At 57.3% G+C, this 21,789-nt stretch overlaps 1 protein-coding gene across 5 annotated transcripts in view; it reads right to left on the reverse strand.

The window, feature by feature from the left end:
* The window catches only part of LOC108290716 (active breakpoint cluster region-related protein), a 165,279-nt gene that overhangs the window by 43,835 nt on the left and 99,655 nt on the right, over positions 1-21,789 (reverse strand). For 4 of the 5 annotated variants that reach the window (XM_017510607.2, XM_017510604.2, XM_037732113.1 and 1 more), the window contains 9 exons: positions 21,567-21,627; positions 16,379-16,431; positions 15,372-15,512; positions 13,023-13,144; positions 9,960-10,125; positions 4,242-4,364; positions 2,989-3,064; positions 2,060-2,164; positions 1,118-1,192 (listed from right to left, as the gene is read on the reverse strand). In XM_017510607.2, coding sequence (XP_017366096.1) covers positions 1,118-1,192; positions 2,060-2,164; positions 2,989-3,064; positions 4,242-4,364; positions 9,960-10,125; positions 13,023-13,144; positions 15,372-15,512; positions 16,379-16,431; positions 21,567-21,627 — 922 coding nt within the window. Of the gene's footprint in view, positions 1-1,117; positions 1,193-2,059; positions 2,165-2,988; positions 3,065-4,241; positions 4,365-9,959; positions 10,126-13,022; positions 13,145-15,371; positions 15,513-16,378; positions 16,432-21,081; positions 21,412-21,566; positions 21,628-21,789 lie in introns of those variants that run through there. The other variant, XM_037732114.1, reaches the window with a different exon arrangement.

Here is a 21,789-nt window from a genome sequence, read left to right on the forward strand (position 1 = left end):
GCCCACACACAGCCCACGCCGGCCCACACACAGCCCACACACAGCCCACGCCGACCTACATGCTGGCCCACACACAGCCCACGCCGGCCCACACGCAGCCCACACGCAGCCCACACACAGCCCACACCGGCCAGCCATGCTCTCGCTTTCCCCAGTGCACGGCAGGGGCTCCGCAAATTGGCAACTTCACTCAGTGTCTCTGAGTCCTGTTCATCCCAGGGTAAAGGAAGCCTGGTTCCCGGCCTCAGAGAACTCACAGTGGGAGCAGCACGTTGTGAGTGACAAAACAGCGCGAGAAAAAGTGAGTGATAAAAAGCGCCACCAGGCTGGGCATCAGAGCTCATGCCTGTGATCTCAGCCCTTTGGGAGGCTGAGGTGGGTGGATCGCTTGAGCCCAGGAGTTCAAGACCAGCCTGGGGAACATGGGGTAAGAACCTGTCTCTACAAAAAACGTTTTTCTTTTTAAAAAAAAACTACACTCAGGCTGGGCGCGGTGGCTCACGCCTGTAATCCCAGCACTCTGGGAGGCCGAGGCGGGTGGATCACCTGAGGTCGGGAGTTCACGACCAGCCTGACCAACATGGCGAAACTTCGTCTTTAAAAAAAATTTTTTTTTAATTAAAAAAAACTACACTTCTATTTTATGAAACATAAAAACAGATTTAGGATGACGAATCTACAGATCTAGTAGACCACAGAGAAGGGTAGAAAAAGGGGTAAGCATGGCCGGGCATCAGCGTCACACAAATGCGATCGTATCTCAGCCGGCTCTCAGGTCACAACTCACAAGCGTGACTGCCTTTTCGTGGAGGCCCAGAGAGGTTAAGAAACTTGCCAAAGGTCCCACAGCCTATCAAGGGCCGATGTGAATTGGGGTCCACATGTTTGTCGCTCTAGGGTTTCAGACAGCGTTGGGGTTGGGGGGGCTTGAGAAAGAGGGCGTTGAAGACAGAGGGCAGGGGTGACCTCCCCCCTGAGAGGAGCTGGCTTCTGGCCTTCTGGGGAATGCCCCATGTCTAAAGACGAGCTGGCGGCCCCCGGCCTGGGCAGAACAGAGCACAGCAGGACCCGCAGTGGCCCGCCCAACTGCATCCTGGGTGGGGGCCAGGGCACTTACTGGCTGATTGCTTGAATCCCTTGGCGGAGTGGACGATGACGTGAAGGAAGCCGTAGAGTCCCGGAGACTCATCGTCTGCAAGAGAGAAAGGCCACCAGGGTGGCGGTGGTCAGCGGCTCCCTCCGCCCAGGCTGGCGGGAGGCTCAGCCTGTGTCTCGGTCCAATGTCGCCACCTGGTGGCCGGAGGGAAACGTTTCCGAAGCCCACGGCTTTCTGGGACGTGAGCTGCCCCGGGAGGACTCCTGGCTCAGCCATCCCCACCCAGGACTCAGAAGTATCCCCCACGGGTGCCGCTCCTCCCTCCGAATCCTGCCTACCCTGGCGGCGAAAACAGCCATACGATCAATCAATCTGCTAGTGGAAAAGAGAGGGCCCAGCCATGCCCCTGCCTGGGATCCCTGGATGCCCCTCCTAGGTGGAGGAAAGCTTCCCTTCAGAACCCCGCTCACAAAGCGGCCCATCCCCAGCACCGCAGGCAGCTAGAATCCAGCACTCCGGCTCAGCTCCAGCGCTGACTGCTGCCCTCCTCTGCTCAGAAACCCCCACGTGCTCCTGCGCTTACAGTCTGAACTCCAAAACTTCCTTGCTTGGCGTTGGAGACCTTTCAAGAGCTGGTGCCGGAAACTTCCTGCCTTCCTTCCCATATGCTGTTTTATCTACCGGCTCCCTATCTCACGAACATACTAACAGCACAATCTCAGCACACCAGGGCCAGCTCTTCTCTCACGCCAGATGAGGGGCCCGAGGAAAAGGTGGGGTCACCCGGAACTCAGTGGGCAGTCGCCTCATCCAAGCTCTCTGTGTCCCTGACCACTGGACAGTCTCAGCACAGCTGAGCAGGGATCATTCACAGCCACGTGTCTACCTGGGTCCTTAGGGGAAGCCGGCAACGCTCCAGGGGCTGGGACCTGCCGGTGGGGAGCCTCAGGCTCCAGAACTTACCATCTTTATTGCTGGTGACAGGAATGTTGTGTACAGTCCTAAGCTTGAAACAGGATCCCGTGAGCACCTGGAGCTCCACTGAGCTCAGGACAAAGGCCTGGAGATCTGAAGGGAGAGCCGAGGGAGAAGGGAGTGTCGGCAGTGGTCCACTAGGACCTGCTGCTCTTCCCTGGGGCTGCTGCAGGAAAACAGCATAATCCCTGGGGCAGAGTTGGTCCCTGGGAGGGAGGGGGAGGACTTGTGGGCATGTGGGGGCTGGTATAAGTGCTGTCAGAGGGGTTAGGGCAGGAGACTCTAACTGAAGAGGTTTGCATGTATGTGTGTTTGCTTTTTTGAGACGGAGTCTTGTTTTGTCACCCAGGCTGGAGTGCAGTGGCGTGATCTCAGCTCACTGCAACCTCCACCTCCCAGGTTCAAGGGATTCTCCTGCTTCAGACTCCTGAGTAGCTGGGACTATAGGCTCCTGCCACCACGCCCAGCTAATGTTTGTATTTTTAGTAGAGACAGGGTTTCACCATGTTGGCCAGGCTGGTCTCAAACTCCTGACCTCAGGTGATCCACCTGCAATGCTGAGATTACAGGCATGAGCCACTGCACCTGGCGTGTGTGTGTGCGCGCGCGTGCGTGTGTGTGCGTGCGTGAGACAGTGAGAGAGAAAGACACAGAGAAAAAGAGTAGGGGGGAGAGAGAGAGAGCGCACAGGGTGGGCTCTGAGTCCAGTCTCAGCACTAACTCATTTTTTTAAGCAAATCACTTAAAATTCTTTGGATCTCAATTAATCTGTAACATCCTTCAATGCCACCTCCCTGGCACCTTCAAGGGTGACTGTGAGGGCCACAGAGGAGACACTGGGTACGAAATGCTCAGAAACACACAAGGCCCATCAGTGCCCCGGACGCTGCTGGGGAGTGTGGGGGGCCGGCCTTTACCCTTCTTCTGCAGTTTCTGAATCGCTTCTCTCCACTCCGACCTCTCGTAGTCCGATGACAGCAGGAACAGGTAACTCTGAAGAGAGGAGGTGACAATGCCGTGGTGGCCACAGTCGGGCCAAGCACCCTCCCGGATACGGGACCCCGACAGGGCTCCAAGCACCCTCCCAGACACGGGGACCCTGCCAGGGCTCTAAGCACCCTCCCAGACACGGGACCCCGACAGGGCTCGAAGCACCCTCCCAGACACGGGACCCCGACAGGGCTCCAAGCACCCTCCCGGACACGGGACCCTGACAGGGCTCCAAGCACCCTCCCAGATACGGGGACCCCGACAGGGCTCCAAGCACCCTCCCAGATACGGGGACATGACAGGGCTCCAAGCACCCTCCCAGATACGGGGACCCCGACAGGGCTCCAAGCACCCTCCCAGATACGGGGACATGACAGGGCTCCAAGCACCCTCCCAGATACGGGGACCCCGACAGGGCTCCAAGCACCCTCCCAGATACGGGGACATGACAGGGATCCAGGCACCCTCCCAGACACGGGGACCCCAACAGGGCTCCAAGCACCCTCCCAGATACAAGGACCCCAACAGGGCTCCAAGCACCCTCCCAGATACAAGGACCCCAACAGGGCTCCTTCTTTTTATAATTTTTTTTTTTTTTTTTTTTGAGATAGACTTTCGTTCTTGTTGCCCAGGCTGGAGTGCAATGGCGCAATCTTGGCTCACTGTAACCTCTGCCTTCTGGGTGCAAGCGATTCTCCTGCCTCAGCCTCCAGAGTAGCTGGGACTACAGGCACCTGCCACCATGCCCAGCTAATTTTTGTATTTTTAGTAGAGATGGGGTTTCACCATGTTGACCAGGTTGCTCTCAAACTCCTGACTTCAGGTGATCTGCCCGCCTCATCCTCCCAAAGTGCTTAGATTACAGGCCTGAGCCACTGTGCCGGCCCAAAGCTCCTCCTTATCAGGCACTGCTGACCTTGGAGGAGGTAGCCAGGGGTGGATGGGTGGAGGGGCAGCTCCTTCCTGGGAAGCCAAGGTGACAGGAGCACCGTGCCAGGAAAGACCAGCAGAGGGCACTAACTCCACACGAGTGGGGAGCGTGAGTCAACTGCCGGAGCCATGGCAGCCTCCTTAGGAAGAGGGGGCCTGAGCTCTGGTTCCTGCAGGTCAGGGCCAGGAGCCATAGGGCAGGCAGTGCAGGACTAAGCAGGGGTGTCCTGTCCCACCCCACCCTCCTGACCTTTCCGTTGCGATTGTGGATCCTGAAGGGGATTGTGGGGGAGTTGAGCAGCAGCAGGAATTCGTTCTCAAACATCTTCTTCTTTAGGCGCTCGATGGCCCGGCTCTGGCCTTTGTTGGCTTTCTGCAGGAGACGGGGACAAGGAGGGTCGCTCACACTCGGGCACCCCTTCTCACAGGCCCTGCTCAGCACAACTTTCCCGTGTTAATCATGGCTTTTTTTTTTTCAGACAGAGTCTCACTGTGTCGCCCAGGTTGGAGTGCAGTGAGTGCAATGGCGCGATCTCGGCTCACTGCGTACTCCACCTCCCAGGTTCAAGCAATTCTCCTGCCTCAGCCTCCCGAGTAGCTGGGACTACAGGCACGCGCCACCACGCCCAGCTCATTTTTTGCATTTTAGTAGAGACGGGGTTTCACCGTGGCCAGGCTGGTCTCGCTCTCCTGACTTTGTGATCCACCTGCCTCGGCCTCCCAAAGTGCTGGGATGACAGGCGTCAGCCACCTGCCCGGCCATGCTCTTTAAATTTTCTGTATTTCGTGATGTTTTGACACCTTGGGGCAGGAACGGGGGTACCTGGGTGAGAAACAGCTCCATCCAGGGCTCGCTGGTTCCTGACACTAAATGACGCCCTGTGAGCGCCTTTCATACGCACAACTGATCAGAGCCCGCATCCCAAGCACCTTCCCTACTGACCCCCACTCACCAAACCAGCATCTCCTCTGCCCCATACCACGCAGGGCCAGGACCCAGGTCACTAGAGACCAGCCCTCCACCCCTCCAGCCCAGGGCTGCCAACATTACTGAAGCCAGCCAGTGCCAAGCCTTTCCCTGCCCTGCCCTCCCCTGCTTCTCCACAGAAAACACAGGAAAGCTGTGGCCACACCTTCCTTCCACTCCCACCTCCGGTTCAACGCCGGCGCCTCCCTGTGTGGCCCTGGGCGGGGCCCTACGCCTCCTTCTCTGGGGAGCCCTGAACAATATGAATATGATGGTAGCTCTGTGCTGTCACTCTGTTGCCTCCATATGTTAAACCCTGGGTACAACAGAGACGCCTGCTTTAATAAACCTCAGATGCCTTTCCACATAAAGCCCCGCCTGCTGGCCTGGCACCCAGACCCCATGGCAGGGTTCCAGCCTCCCTGCCCAGCAGATAACCCACCCCGCTTCCTGGGCTCAGCCTCCCTCCCTAACCAGCCATGGCTGGCAGAGGCCACCTGCTCAATGTTCCAAGTTTCTGTCTGTTTCATGAAGGATTCCCTCCCTTTTATTAACCACAACTATGCTTCAAGTCTCAGCTCCCAAGGCCGTCTTCAAGCTCCTTAGCCAGAATTCATCTCTGTAGTGTTTTTCCTTTTTTTTTTAACTCACTGGACTGGCAAAACTGTAATGAATGTTCACAGCCGGTGTTGTGACACTGTGGGGGACAGTGAGTCTCGCTCACCGCAGGGGGAATGTCACCAGACACAACTTTTTCAGAGGTAAGCCGGGCAACTCCACACTCACTCCACCCGACCGTCCCCCTGGAGGGAAGCTACTGCAGAGACGCACGTGCGCAGTGATGTTTGCGTGGACCTGCCTGCTGAGAGCGAAGGATCAGAAACAATCTAAATACCCAAAAATGTTGTGTGCAGTCAAGCAGCAGGGCAGGATTCAGCTGTTAAAAAGGATCTGAGGGGCCAGGTGCGGTGGCTCACGCCTGTGATCCCAGCAGTGGGAGGCTGAGGCGGGCGGATCACGAGGTCAAGAGATTGAGACCATCCTGGCCAACACGGAGAAACCCCGTCTCTACTAAAAATATAAAAATTAGCCGGGTGTGGTGGCACGTGCTTGTAGTCCCAGCTACTCAGGAGACTGAGGCAGGAGAATCGCTTGAATCCGGGAGGTGGAGGTGAATCGAGATCACACCACTGCACTTCAGCCTGATGACACTGCATCTCAAAAAAAAAAAAAAAAAAATGCATCTGAAATTGCCAGGCGTGGTGGCTCACACCTGTAATCCCAGCACTTTGGGAGGCCAAGGTGGGTAGATCACCTGAGGTCAGGAGTTTGAGACCAGCCTGGCCAACATGGCAAAACCCCGTTTCTATTAAAAATACAAAAATTAGCTGGGCGGGGTGGCATGTGCTGTAATCCTAGCTACTCTGGAGGCTGAGGCAGGAGAATAGCTTGAATCTGGGTGGTGGAAGTTGCACTGAGCTAAGATTGCACCACTGCACTCCAGCCTGGGTGACAGGGCAAGACTCCATCTCAAAAAAACAAAACAAAACAAAAAAAGAATCTGATGCATCCAAAGGGCTCAAAGATGCACTATGACATGAAATGTTCACGCTGCAGATCAGCACGTGTAGTCTAGTCTCACTGTACACACACGTGCCCACACATGCTCACATGTGCACACACCCAGGCACATGCATACACGTGTGCACACCCACCCACCCACATGCAGGCACACTCATGCGCACACACCCACTCACACACACCCAAACACATGTGCTCGTGCGCACATCCACACACGCACACTTGTGTGCACATCCATGCATACCCGTGCACACACACCTGCACAAACACATGCACATACACGTGTATGCACTTTCACACACCCATGCACACACTCAGCACACATCCACCCACCCACATCCACTCACACTCTCATGCACACACCCACGCATACTCGTATACGCACCCACACATGCATGCACACGCACTCTTGTGCACACATGCACACTCACGCACACCCACCCACCCACAGGCACACTCGTACACACCCACCCGCACATGCATGCACACGCACTCAGGCATGCACTCGCACACTTGCATGCACACACCCACACATGCACACACACACCCACCCACTCTCGTGCACACAAACTTGCATGCACACGTACACACACGTATGCACACACACACACACCCACACGCAGACACATGCACACTGAGCTAAGATTGCACCACTGCACTCCAGCCTGGGTGACCAGTACACCCATTCTCATGCACATGTATGCACACGCACACACCCACACACATGCACACACGGATACACCAGTATACGTAGAATTTAGAAGACTACACCTCAAACTGTCAGCGATGGGAGGTGGGTGGCGACCACCTGTACATGCTGGTGCTGTGAGCATTTCTCATTATAACAAGCCAGTATTACACTGGGGATTAGAAAAACATTAGAGTTTTAAACATTCTTATTAGAAGAACAAATCACTGCTCCTTCTGTGACTCAGAGGGTGACACCAGGGCCTCTCCAGTGAGTCACCACACGTGCCTTGCTCTGTGGTCAGCAAGGGGCGTGTCTGCTTCCTCCACTGGCCAGGGAGTGCAGATGGCACCCGGCACACCCCAGGCCACAGAGCCAGAGAGCTCAGTGACACTGACTGAGTCGGAGGCCACGTCTGCACAGCGGGGGCAGCGGGAGGGCAGGAAGCCTACTGACCCCCCGGGGCAAGAGACAGGCACGCTGGATGCTCCTGGGCAGAGACTCCTGGCCATGCGGGAGGGGACAGCTATGCTGGTGAGGGAGCTCCCTCAGGCAGATGCCCCCCAATTAGACGCTCTGCCCTAGGACATCCCCCTGCCCTGAACGCCCCGGGGCTGTAACAGGGATCTTCCTTTTCCCAGTTCAAAGAGAGGCCCTTGGGTCAAAAGAACCCTTACAGAGACCATCTGGTCACGTTTTCTTCAATAACCATTTACTGAGTACCTTTTTTTTCCTTTTTTTTTCAGGTGGAGTCTCACTCACTCAGTTGCCCAGGCTAGGGTGCAATGGTGCCATCTTGGCTCACTGCAACCTCTGCGTCCTGGGTTTTAAGCAATTCTCCTGCCTCAGCCTCCTTAGTAGATGGGATTACAGGCGTGCGTGCGTGCGTGCGCCACCAGGCCCGGCTAATTTTTGTATTTTTAGTAGAGACAGGGCTTCACCATGTTGGTCAGGCTGGTGTTGACCTCCTGACCTCGTGATCCACCCGCCTTCACCTCCCAAAGTGATAGGATTACAGGTGTCAGCCACAGTGCTGGGCCCTTAGTACCTATTTTTTATGTGTCAAGTATTAGGAACATAGAAGAAAATACCCCTCTCACTGCAGTTCAAATTCTAGTGGGGAAGAGACGAGGCTGACGATGCAACTAGAATTCAGCAGCATCAAAGCAAAGCCACAGGTGAACATCAGGATCTGTGGACAGAGCACCCAGCCCATGCTGTGGTGGGGGTGGGTGTCAGAAAAGCTTCCAAGGAGGTGAAACCTAAGCTGAACCTGAGAGGTGAGAAAGAGACCAAGATGACCAAGCCACTCCAGGCTGTCCCTTCAGTGCCCTGGGAAGGGTCCTCTGGTGGTGCCTTCCTATAGCACTGTTTCTGAATACAGGAATCGAAGGCTATGCATTTTCCTCTCAACAGCACTTTGGCTGCAACCAGGGGTACTGGTATGTAGGACGCTCATTCTCAGGCAGGTCTAAACAGTTTGCAGTTCCCATTTTGATTTCCTCATTACCTTGTCAGTCTGAACTTTCCAAACATATGGCTAATCAATATTCTCTTTTTGTTTTTTGAGACACAGTCTCACTTTGTTGTCCAGGCTCTGGAGTGCACCAGCACAACCTCAGCTTACCATGGCCTCTGCTTCCCGGGTTCAAGTAATTCTCCTGTCTCAGTCTCCTGAGTAGCTGGGATTACAGGCGCCTGCTACCATGCCCAGCTAATTTTTAGACTTTTAGTAGAGATGGGGTTTCACCATGTTGGCCAGGCTGGTCTCAAACTCTTGATCTCAGGTGATCTGCCCCCCTCGGCCTCCGAAAGTGTGAGGATGACAGGTGTGAGCTGCCACGCTGGGACTAACCAATGTCCTTGTCCGTTTCTAATTTTACTCCACTTTGTCTGTGAACGTGACTCGCACACTATCAACTTTTTGAAAACTTTTGGGATTTCTTTGGTGGCCTATTATAGGATAAATGTGAATGTTCCACACGTGTGTGACAAGAATCAGTTTTCTGTCAGGGCACAAGCCTCCTTGCATTTTTAGGTCAAGCATGTTAATTGTGGCATTCAGGGTCTCTCTCTCCTTATTTGCCTACTTGATCTGTCTGTTTCTGAGAGGCCTCCCAGGTCCTCTTCCTTGTACAGGTCCTGCTTTTCCTTACAAAAGCTGCTTTTTCTTCCCTTGCTTCTCCCTCCCCAACTTTTTTCTAAGACAGAGTCTCACTGTGTTGCCCAGACTGGAGCATAATGGCACAATCTCGGCTCACTGCAACCTCTGCCTCCGAGGTTCAAGCAATTCCCCTGCCTCAGCCTCCAGGGTAGCTGGGATTACAGGTGCATGCCACTACGCCCGGCTTAGTTTTGTACTTTAGGAGACAGGGTTTTGCCATGTTGGTCAGGCGGGTCTCAAACTTCTGGTCTCAGGTAATCCACCCACCTCAGCCTCCCAAAGTGCTGGGATCACAGGCAGGAGGCACTGCGCTCGGCCGCTTGCTTCCCCTTTCTGTCGTGTTCAACCTGCGCTGCTTTCCAGGACACCTTCCACAATCAGCCCCATGAAACCCTGAGCACTGACCCCCTCGATCTGCTTGGAGCTACTGCACTCAGGACCTTTCCCTTGGTAAGTACACACTCAAGGGCTCCCTCTCAAACTCTCAAAGCTGACAACTTCCCGCCTCCACTTCCCCCGGCATGCCTGCCTCAAAGCGTCCCTGGCTCGGAGGCCAAGCGCTGCTCACCTCCTTCTGGATTTCACTCTTGAGGGTGGAGATCTTCATCTTCATGTCCTCCAGCTCATGGTCTGGGAAGGGCTGCACCTGGGGGCTGGCCTCAGACTCCTCGGGGGACGGAAACACCAGGTCGGCCAGGGGGATGTACCACTTGCAGTCATACTGCTGGTGCTTCCTGCAAGCGAGCCGGAGGGAGACGTGAGCCAGAGCGGGAAGGCTCTTCCAGCCGAAGTCCTGGGTCCGGAACCACACACACACACACACACACACACTGACGAGGATGGACTGGGAACTCGCCAGAAGCAAGAACAACCCCTGCTCCCGAGGAGCCTGGCTGGGAAACGCATATGCAGTGCCGAGAGCCAGGTCCGGCGCCTGCCCTCCCGCAGGGAGCCACTGTGCCCGCCCACCTTCCCAGGCTGCTGGCCCAGATGACTCATGCTGTCAAACGCCCCAGATCACTGGGGTATCAAGAAGAGCAAAGCCCCCTCGGCCAGGTTCACAGCTTCCTACTCCATCCCACACCCTCCCTCCCTTCTAGACTATCCACGTTCATTATCCTTCAGGCTAGCACTGGAATACAGGTGTTATTCTGAATGCCAACTCTCATCATGGGAGGTCACATGGGTCTACACTGGATGAAGGATTACAAGCCACATCCAAGTCGAGCAAGAAGGCGTGCCCAGATTAGTAATGTCTGCCATCGTTGATTGATTAGTAATGTCTGCCATGGCAAAGGATGACAGGCAGAGGCGTGTGTGATTATCATCACCATCCCTGCCTTAGGATCATCTCAAATATGACCTAGTTCAGAGAGTCAGACCCTTTATTATTATTATTTTGTGAGATGGAGTTTTGCTCATTGTTCAGGCTGGAATGCAATGGCGTGATCTCCACTCACTGCAACCTCCACCTCCAGGGTTCAAGCGATTCTCCTGGCTCAGCTCCATGAGTAGCTGGGATTACAGGTGCACGCCACCATGCCCAGCTAATTTTTGTAATTTCAGTAGAGACAGGGTTTCACCATGTTGGCCAGGCTGGTCTCAAACTCCTGACCTCAGGTGACCCACCCACCTCGGCCTCCCAAAGTGCTGGGATTATAGGTGTGAGCCACCGCGCCTGACCAGCCTTGCCCTTTACTGAAGTTCATAATGATCGATCCTTCCCCTAGGACTTAGATTTGCACTTCTCATTCTGACCCTTGAGTGCTGTGGTGGGCTCATAGCTTGCTGCCCCTGTGCAGTACTCAGGGGCACAGCCAGCCGGGGGGCTGAAAGCAGAGGAAAGATAGCCTGGTGGTGAGCACACTGGCTTTGGAGTCACACAGACCTGGGTTTGGATGCGGACTGCTGCTTCTCAGCGGTGAGAAGGGGTGTGCTTGGCACACTGAAGGTGATCAGGAAATGTGGGTGGAAGAGTGTGTGAGTGGAACTGAATGAGCCTCTCTGCTCAGGGCACAGCGCAGACCCACGTTCCCAGGTACAGAGAGGGAGGCACCAGGCAGCTTTCACATTCCGTGGGACTCCGATCCCACCTGTGCCTCCAGCTGGGCAACCACGAGCAGCTCATCTACCTTCTCTGACGCTTCTCTCTCACCCGTGACAAGGGAGCAACAGTCACTACTTAGTGGAGTTGCTGGGAGGACTAGAAATAATGCATTCAAAGCATCTGTCACGGCAGCTGGCATGGCCTAAACCCTCAATAATAGTAGCAGGAGCTGGGATGAATATTCACAGTGCTGCAGCCAGCAAGAACTTGGAGAGGTCTAATAGAAGAAGGTTTAAGTAAACGGCACATCCGCCACTAACGTCGTGAGGGAAGTAAGATGATGACGATGAGGACAAGGGAGCAACAGGGAAAACGCAAAACAGAGCGGCAGAGCCCCCCGCTGGGCATTCGCTCTGATGACGGCTGCACAGGAACAGGAGAACATTTAAACACAGGGAAGGAAGCGTCTCGGCGGGAGACTGACACTTATGCTTCAGTGGAGACGGCGTTTCCTCTAATGTCCTTATATTATCGTTATAATTAAAAACATGGCTTATTTTCAGGAAATAAAGGGCTACGTAGTGAGATTAAATTAATTCATACATTTTTTTTTGAGACAGAGTCTCGCTCTGTCGCCAGGTGCCAGGCTGGAGTGCAGTGGCGCGATCTCGGTTCACTGCAACCTCCACCTCCCAGGTTCAAGCAGTTCTCCTGCCCCAGCCTCCCGAGTAGCTGGGACCACAGGTGTACGCCATAACGCCCAGCTAATTTTTGTATTTTTAGTAGAGATAGGGTTTCACTGCATTAGCCAGGATGCTCTCGATCTCTTGACCTTGTGATCTGCCCGCCTCGGCCTCCCAAAATGCTGGGATTAGAGGCATGAGCCACTTCACCTGGTCCATGGATTTCTTTAAAAAAGCAAAAAGCAGCCAGGTGCAGTGGCTCACGCCTGTAATTCCAACACCTTGGGAGGCCGAGGCAGGTGGATCACGAGGTCGGGAGATCGAGACCATCCTGGTAACACTGTGAAACCCGCCTCTACTAAAAGTACAAAAAATTAGCCGGGCATAGTGGCACGTGCCTGTGGTCCCAGCTACTTGGGAAGCTGAGGCAGGAGAATTGCTTCGACCTGGGAAGCGGAGGTCGTGGTGAGCTGAGATTGCACCACTGCGCTCCAGCATGGGCGACAGAGTGAGACTTCATCTCAAGAAAAAAAAAAAAAAAAGAAAAAGCTGGCTGGGTGCAATGGCTCATGCAGGAGGATCACCTGAGGTCAAGAGATCGAGACCAGCCTGCCCAACATGGTGAAACCCCATCTCTACTAAAAATACAAATATTAGCTGGGTGTGGTGGTGGGCACCTATAACCCCAGCTACTCCGGAGACAGAGACAGGAGAATCGCTTGGACTCAGGAGGCAGAGGTTGCAGTGAGCCGAGATAGCGCCACTGCACTCCAGCCTGGGCAACAGAGCAAGACCCTGTCTCAAAAGAAAAAGAAACCCACAAGGTCGCTGAAGGGTGCATCAGGGGGCAGTGTCTGGCCCGCTAACTCTGCCCCGTGCCCCTGGACTCCTGCACACTCACCCTGCAGAGGTCTTCTTCAGCTTGGCACACAGTAGGACATCCGTGAAGAGGAACACGTGCCGCAGCTTCCGGGAGCTCTCTGACACTTCCACCAGGAAGCCATCCTTCACCAGCTGCCGCGTCTGAGGGAGAGGGCAGACCCCCAGCTGCTCAGAGGGGAGTGGGCCAGGGGCTGAGTCTGCACTTGAGGGCACAGGCAGCCAGGGAGGGCTGAACCGGGGGGCGGTGTGGCCTGCAACCCCGTAACAAAGGTGGTGAAAGCACTGCCTCTGGAGTCCCGCGGACGTGGGCTTGGATCCAGGCAGGTTTCTCAGCTGGGATCTCCCTGGGCTCCCTGACCTCTCTGAATCTCAGATTTACCTTCTGTCCAGTGGGCACGATGATGTCTCCCCAAAGGTGACTCACAGAGGTGGTGCATGGAAAACAGCACAGCAAGTGTGCGCAGTAAGGGGGCTCTCCATGCCACCCCCGGCGCCCCTGCCCAGGACGACCTGGTTCCTCCCCTCCAGGGCACTAACACGCCCACCTGCAACCCCTCCCAACCAAGCCACGAACTTCATCTAGTCCCGGATCCACTGTGACCCGAGACCTGCTCAGGCTTCTCCGTGGTTTCTCCAGCCCCCGGGGATGGGAGACCTGGGCCGTCCTCCCTGGGGCTGCAACAGTGTCCAGAGGGGACCTGCAGCCGCCTCTCACCTGGCTCTGGTTCCCTCAGAGTTCCCTCCCACCTGCTCAGAGCTGGGGGCCGTCACCATCCATCCCAGCCTTTCCTGTGTGTGTGATACGGGGTATCACCTACACCTGCTGTGATATGCAGGTGAGTGCATTGAAAACATATAAGTAAGTTGCCTGAGGCCAGGCGCAGTGGCTCACACCTGTTATCCCAGCACTTAGGGAGGCTGAGGTGGGTGGATTACTTGAGGCTAGGAGTTCAGGACCAGCCTGGCCAACAGAGTGAAACCCCATCTCTACTAAAATACAAAAATTAGCTGGGCGTGGTGGTGGGCACCTGTGATCCCAGCTACTCAGGAGGCTGACACAGAACTGCTGGAACACAGAATGCGGAGGCTGCCGTGAGCTGAGACCGCACCATGGCCCTCCAACCCGGGCCACAGAGCGAGACTCAGTCTCAGAAAACCAAAAAACAGACGAGCGAAAGCTGAGGGTACGCAAAGCCCTGGAGATTTTTCAGATGCCCCGGAGTGAAACAGACGAGGGTCTCCCCGGACGCTGCATGCCAGCACCGGGAACCACTCAGAATCGGCTCTCTCTGCCCAGCAGACACTGCCCAGGCCTGCCCCTCACCACTCTCCCCCCAGGAGACCCCGGGGCCTCATAAACAGACCAGAGAAGCAGAAACGCGGTCAGCCTCGCTCCCCAGGGCCGCCTCATGACCTCCCCTGAGAAGGTGTTTTGTGTGGGTCCAGCTGCTGACCCACGAGGCAACCGTGCCCCTCAGGCTTCCTTGCTCTCCCCTCGCTGGGCTGCCCTGGCCCTTCCACCGCGAAGGGCCCCCGGGAGCTCCCCATCCAGGTGCCCGCTGGACGTCCCAGCAGCCTCTCCTGCTGCAGGCTTCCTCGGGCTGCTGCCTGTGCAGGCCGAGCTGAAGCAGCTGCAAGCCCCTGCCCCTCAGCTTCCCCGGGACCCCGACAGGCCCACACTGGCCAGAGGCAGGTGTCCGCGTTCAAGGGGCAGGAGGCCAGAGGCCAGCTTCCCCGGCGTGGGGCAGAACGCACCGGTGTCCCGACAGCCCAGGTGAACAATCCAGCTCAGAGACCTGTGGCAGACCTGGACACTGTCCAGCCTCAGTGTCCTTTCTGGCTCACTGGATTTTTTTTTTTTTTTTTTTAAGACACAGTCTCACTCTGTCACCAAGACTGGAGTGCAGTGGCGTGATCTTGGGTCACTGAATTCTCTGCCTCCCGTGTTCAAGTGATTCTCCCACCTCAGCCTCCAGAGTAGCTGGGACTACAGGCACCTGCCACCATGCCTGGCTGATTTTTGTATTTTTAGTAGAGACGGGGCTTCACTGTGTTGGCCAGGCTGGTCTCGAGAACTCCTGACTTCAAGTGATCCTCCCAGCCTGGACTCCCAAAGTGCTAGGATGACAGGCGTGAGCCACCACGCCCGGCCTCACTCCGTTATTGTGAGGATTCACGAGACACTGGATTTAAAGCTCTTGGCCTAGGCCTGGGGATGCTGCAGGTCATCAGGGTGACCGAGGACTGAAGGCCTCTCCTTGGCTGGGGATGGAGAACAGGCTGGAGAGGCCGGGGCACACAGCACCGCCTGTGCATGAGAGAAGGGGACGAGGGGTCTGGCCCACCCTACTTCTCAGCCTGGGCTCACCTCCCCCTTGGGGGTGGTGACTGCAGTCCGGCGGGGGTCGATGTCCTCGTTGATGCTGGACAGGAAGTTCTGGGAGATTCGAAGGGCATCCTGCAGCAGCGGGTAGTCGGGGTGGTCCACAGGCGTGTGCTTCAGCAGATCCTGTGGAGGGTGGGCCGTGGGCTGAGGGGCTCGAGGGGAAGCCACGGGGGTCCTCAGTCCTCACCAAAAGAATTCAAAGGGTGGGCACTCAGTGACCCACCGAATTCCTGCAAAATCTGAACTACAAATCAAAGGCAGGCCAGGCACAGTGGCTCACACTTGTAATCCCAGTGCTCTGGGAGGCCGAGACAGGTGGATCACCTGAGGTCGGGAGTTTGAGGCCAGCCCGACCAGCATGGTGAAACCCCGTCTCTACTAAAAATACAAAAACTAGCTAGGCGTGGTGGTAGGCGCATGTGATTCCAGCTACTGGGGAGGCTGAGGCAGGAGAATCGCTTGAACCCAGGAGGCAGAGGTTGCAGTGAGCCAAGATTGCACCACTGCACTCCAGCCTGGGTGACAGAGCAAGATTCTGTCTCAAAAAAAAAAAAAAAAATCAGAGCCAGCGCAGCAGGGGTGAGGGGTAAAGGGTGAGGGTGAGGGACAAGGGCCCTGGCTGCCTCCCTTTCTCCCTGCTGCTGTCACTAGTGGGGACACCAGGTGGAGGCTCATCCTGCTGAGCAGCTGGGGGAGAAGCCCCTGTGCCCACCCTGCAGTGGTCTCCTGGGGACCAGGAGGCAGCGGGTGGGGAAGGGGAAGTGCCTGCCTCCTGGGGAGCACCTGACCCAGTGTCCAGCTTAGCGGCCAAGCTATACTGAGGCCCTGGCCTGCTGACATGGTGACAGAGGGCCAGGCAGGCATCCGAGGGCCCCGGGAACCCCGATTCCCCTCGTGGGCCATTCTCAGACACTCTGGCACCCTCTGACCCGGCTCAGTATCCTGATGAGCTCCTATGCTCTCTGGCCACACGGGGGCTTGACACTCACGTGTAGGACAAGGGTGCTCCGGGTGACACGGTCAATGGGCTTGTAGAGCAGAGCTGTGGGAGGGGGGAGGGAGGAAGATGGCGGACAAGGGCAACCCAGCGCCTCAGAGGCCAGCTTTGCCCCCACCTGCACGCCGCCCCAGGAACACCCACCTGAAAGATGGCACAGTGGGCCAGCTTCACCCCCACCCGCACGCCCCCCTGGGAACACCCACCGAGGGACGGCACAGTGGGCCCATGGCAGCCTCCACCCCGGCTCTCCCTCCCAGGGCAGACCACGCAGAAGACACAGGTGACGTGCAGCCCCGGCAGCCAGGGATCCCCTCCTGTCACACGAGGCTTCCTCGAGAGCCGCCCCCAGGCCCGTCCTGGCCTCACCTGGCTCAAGACAGATGGGCACGGCACCCCCAGCCCGAATCACAAAGCTCCACCCAGCCGCACCCTGCAGACTCCAGCACACCGGCCATCCCCAGGACCCCAGAATGGGAGGAGACACGCTGCGTTTTCAGGAGAGGTGGCGCCCTTAACAGCCTTAGCCTCTGCAGCTGACAGCCGGGCACAGCCAGCTGGGATTGGCACGCTTCGCTATAACCCACAGGACAGGCCTTATCTCTCAGAGGAAGACTCTTCCCCACATCCTGAAATGCCAGACAGCAAGCCCAGGATAGGCTGGAGGCCAGGGAGGCTGGCCTGATCTCCACAGAGAGGCTCTGCTCTCCAAGACCAGCCTGGCCAACACAGTGAAACCCTGTCTCTACTAAAAATAGAAAAATTAGCCGGGCGTAGTGGCATGTGCCTGTAATCCCAGCTACTCCGGAGGCTGAGGTAGGAGAATCACTTGAACCCGGAAGGCGGAGGCTGCAGTGAGCCGAGATTGCACCACTGCACTCCAGCCTAAGTGAAAAGAGCGAAACTCTGTCTCAAAAAAAAAAAAAGTCTCTGCTCTCAAACACATGGCAGCCTGAGGGGCGAAGGTTTCCTGAAGCAACTCAGGCCAGGTCTCGCACAGGATGGCCGCACAGAGGCTGGGGGAACGCAGGTGAGGCCAGCCAGCCCCCGCGAGCTGCAGCCTCCACAACTCACATGCCAAGTGGCCCAGTGCGGAGGGCCGGGAGGCAGCAGGGATAGGCGGAGGTGGCAGCTGCCAGACCGACACTTCCCAATGCCCTTCCTGCTCGCAGCTGCGCCCCTCTCCCAACATGGAGGCTCAGCTTTCCATCCCGCACCTGGGCGCTCTCTCCCTGGGGTCACGACCTTGGCCCCCAGCCACAAGAGCAGTGAGAGGCAGGATGGTCCCTGGGAAGAAGGATTCCCCGACTGGGTGTCCCATAGGACCCGCTGTGACAGATCCCAGCGCCAGCACCCACGCCCAAGCTGGGCCCCAAACCCAAGGGCTCTTCAAAGCCGCAGATTGGAATTCCCCGCGCTGTGCAGCCACGCAGACACTTCAGGAGCAGTATGCGGGCTGCCAGGAAGATGCAGCCCCAGCAGGGCCCCCAGCCTTATCTGCAGGCCTAGCTCCGCTGCCTGTCAACATCACTGGGGTGGGGTGTGGCTGTGAAAAGACCCAGACGCCTGTCCCCAGCCTGCCAACTAAACCCACATCTCCGCAAGACTGCACGGGCATACAGCATTTTTAAAAAGCTTCTTTACTGATTCAAATGTATGATAATGACTGAAAACCACTGCTTTATGGTTTATGTACGTATTTAATTTTTTTTTAAATAGAGACGAGGGGCCAGGTGTGGTGGCTTCTGCCTGTCACCCCAGCACTTTGGGAGGCCAAAGGCGGGGGTGGATCACTTGAGGTCAGGAGTTCGAGACCAGCCTGGCCAACAAGGTGAAACCCCATCTCTATAAAAAATACAAAAACTAGCCAAGTGTGGTGGTGGGTGCCTGTAATGCCAGCTACCGGGAGGCTGAGGCAGGGGAATCTCTTAAATCCGGGAGGCAGAGGTTGCAGTGAGCTGAGATCGCGCCACTGCACTCTAGCCTGGGCGACAGGGCGAGATTCTGTCTCAAAATAAATAAATAAATAAATAAACATAGAAACAAGGTCTCACTATGTTGCTCGGGCTGGTTTCGAACTCCTGGCCTCAAGCAATCCTCCTGCCTCGGTCTGCCAAATGCTGGGATTACCGGCAGGAGCCACCATCCCCGGCCAACCCCTGGTTACATAAATACACTTCATGTGACAAACCTGTAGCCCTTGCGTATCCAGCAATTTCCAGAGACGCTCCAGGCGCCACGGAAGCTTGAATGAACAAGACGAGTCTTGGGCTGTCCTGGGGCACTGAAGGTACAGCCCAGTTCCCAGCTCAGGTGGGATCCATTTCTGCTTAAGGCACCCACCTGTGGCTCAGCCCATCTTCAGGGCGAAAATGCACACTCGAGAGTCCCAGAGACCCCAAGAAAGCGTGAACTCAGCAGACACCTGCTGGGCTGGGGCCCGGAGCTGCGGCCCCAGGGAAAGCTGACACCACATTATGGCTCCTGCAGCCCTCTGGCGGGTCCCAAGAGGAAGAGGTTTCTGACGAAGCTCAGAGGCCTGCACACAGGACAGGTTGGGTTTCAGACGGTCAGAGTCCACCTGAGCAGGGCTGCAGAATGAGCCCGGGAGGGCGGCCGGGGAACAGGTGCTCAGGGAAAGGGCACCGGGACCACGTCAGATCGGGAGGGAATGGGGAACAAGGGCGGCCCTGACGTTCGTGCTCCCCATACCGGGGTCCCCTGAGAAGGCAGGACGAGGTGCTCACTCTGGCCTTCCCACGTCCCCAAGCTCCGGCAGACTGGCCTGCTTCCTGCCCACCTCACCCACTCTCCCCACTCCTCCCTGACTTGGGCAGCAAGCTGGTCTCTCTGTGGTTGGCTGGGTACTCGCTCTGTGCCCAAGGGTTCTGAGGGGACAGCTTTGCCTGCATTATTTCCTGTGATTAAAAAGGGAAGCAATTCTCACTGGCCCCATTTTACAGACAAGGCAGCTGAGGCCAGGGGTGTTCTGCGGCATGCTCACCGACCCGAGCTACAGGTGGAGGAAGCTGGGCTTTGAATTTAGACCCACCCACGCTCCTCCTGTTGACTGCCCCCTCCTCAGGGGAGGGCGGCACCTGGAAAATCTCAATGAGCCACAGGAGGGTTCTTGGAAAGAATGACCAGGATGGGGTGAGCCCTGTCCTCACAAGCTGGCCCTTTCGGTCCTCATTACCACCGTGAAGCTGGCTTCAAAGACAGAATCACAGAGGCCAGAGCAGCATGAACTCCAGGTCTGGGTCTGGTTCACCAAGTCGAAGCTTCCTTTCGGGGAAGGGAGAGGAAGCCGAGCAGGGCACATTTCCTTTTCAGGAAGGCAGAGTTGAGACCTGACCAACTCCTAGGCCAGACCAAAAAGACCATTTCACCTCTGACCAGGCCAATTTCAAGTGAGGACAGGGTTCCTGGGGCCGTCCTGCTGCGTTGCAGAAGAGAGGACACCTCGGAGGTTGCTTCCATCACGAGGGTCCTGAGAGGGTCAGGGGGTGATGGCGCCATGCAGCCCGTCCAGCACAGCCGCCTGGGAAAGAGCCCAGGAGACAGACGGCCCCTCCTCCAGCAAGCTGCCACCCCCTCCCTTCAGCTCTAAGGAGCTCCGGGTTACCAGGGAGACAGGAAAGCAGGGTGACTGAGGAGGGCGCAGAGCCCAAGCACCTGGTGGGAAGGAAGTGGAAGGTCCTAGAACCAGCCGCCTGCCGCTCCCACAGACTCGGGCCCAGAGCAGCGGGCCTGGGAGCCACCCGAGCCCACCCTCTCCCTGCCACTGGCAGATGGGCACCCCTGGCACACCGTGCCTCTTGGGCCAGAGTCCACAGTCTCCTGGACACCTCCCTGCCGGAGGTGGCTTCCCCGTCCTATGACCACCAGCCCTGCTGATGGCATGCACCTGTCCAGGATGCCCCCGTGCCCTGCCAGTGGCGGGGGCTACCAGGAGGATGGCCCGGGCCGTCCCGCTGACTGGTGGTGTGTATGTGACCTTCACAAAGCCTCCTGCCACACCCCCTCCCGCTGGTCCTGCCGACCTGCCTTCCACAGTCCTGTGCCCGGACCTCAGCTCGAGAGTCTCTCAAGGCTGGAAACAAGCCTTTGGGCTCCTTCCTTTTCCACAGCCGCTCCGTGTCCCCCCCGCCCCCCACCCCCCGCCGCAGCATGTGCCTGGGAGCACAATACCCGCCGCCCAGCCTCCGCTCCTCGCTCCAGAAACAAAGAAACTCCCAACTTCTCCCTCCAGCTCGCACTGGTCCCCTCGGCTGGCACCATCGTCACCCGTCCAGACCATCGCCACCCCTCGTCACCCATCCCCACGCGGTGCCTGGCCCCCACAGACCCTCTCCCTGGCCTCAGGACTGCTGTGTCTGCAGGCACAGCTCATCACCGTCCCTCCCGAACAGCCCTTGCAGGAAGTTCTCCCACACTAGCCACCCCCTCCCCACCCATCCTGAGCACCTGGACCCGCCAGCCTGGTCCTTCATCTCCAAGCAGCCCTGCCCTGAGCATCCCCCAGGTTTCAACTCTAGGCGGGATGCTGGCCGAAACGAAGGGATATTCGGGGCCAGCCGCCTGCCCACCCTCCCTCCCTGCGGCCCCCAGGCCTTGCCGGCACATTCAAGCCCACTCCAGCCAGTTGCAGAGGTGGGAGGGTCCGCCACCTCCCACAGTGGGCACCTGGGTTACCATAGGTGCAGTTACAGCAGAAGCGAATAATGAGGAGAATCTCCATGGCAGCCTCTGTCCGCACAGCGGGAGCGCGCAGCCATCGCTCCAGGACCCCGGTGCCCACCAGCAGCCCCACCGGCCACTCAGCCACCTTGCTGAAGCGGCCGCACCGTCCCCAGCATCCAGCAGCCGCTTTGGAGTGCTCCTCCAGCTAGGGGGAGGGGCGGGAGGCTCGTGGCGAGGAGAGGAGGGAGGGGGAGGGGAGGAGGGGCAGGGAGGGAGGGACCCAGCAGCCTGCTGGCATCCTAAAGAGGAGCACGTTTGTAGCTGGCTGGCTGCCCGGGCACGAGGCTGGAGTCCTCCCGTGCGCGCACACACGCTCATGCACGCTCACACTCACACTCAGGCGCGCGTGAGGGGGAAGGGCGCCGCGTTCACGCAGCCTGGCGCCCACATGGCCAGACAAAGAAAGGTGACAGTAACCCGGCCCCTCCCCGAGGTACCTTCCATGGTGACCGAGGTGTGGCTGTCCTTCGAGTCCTTGGGACCTTTCACCTTGAGCTCCTGCCAAAGGAAGGAGAGGAATCACTACCTGGTCTGCCAACACCACCCCCAGCCCCCATCGTGAGCCCAGCAGGGAGGGGAGCTCTGAAACTCAGGGTGCAAGTGTGAGAATGGAGGCCGGTGTGTGGCTCACGCCTGTCATCCCAGCACTTTGGGAGGCTG

Source organism: Cebus imitator, unplaced genomic scaffold (assembly GCF_001604975.1).
Source record: "Cebus imitator isolate Cc_AM_T3 unplaced genomic scaffold, Cebus_imitator-1.0 Scaffold441, whole genome shotgun sequence".
In the NCBI taxonomy this organism is placed as follows: domain Eukaryota; kingdom Metazoa; phylum Chordata; class Mammalia; order Primates; family Cebidae; genus Cebus; species Cebus imitator.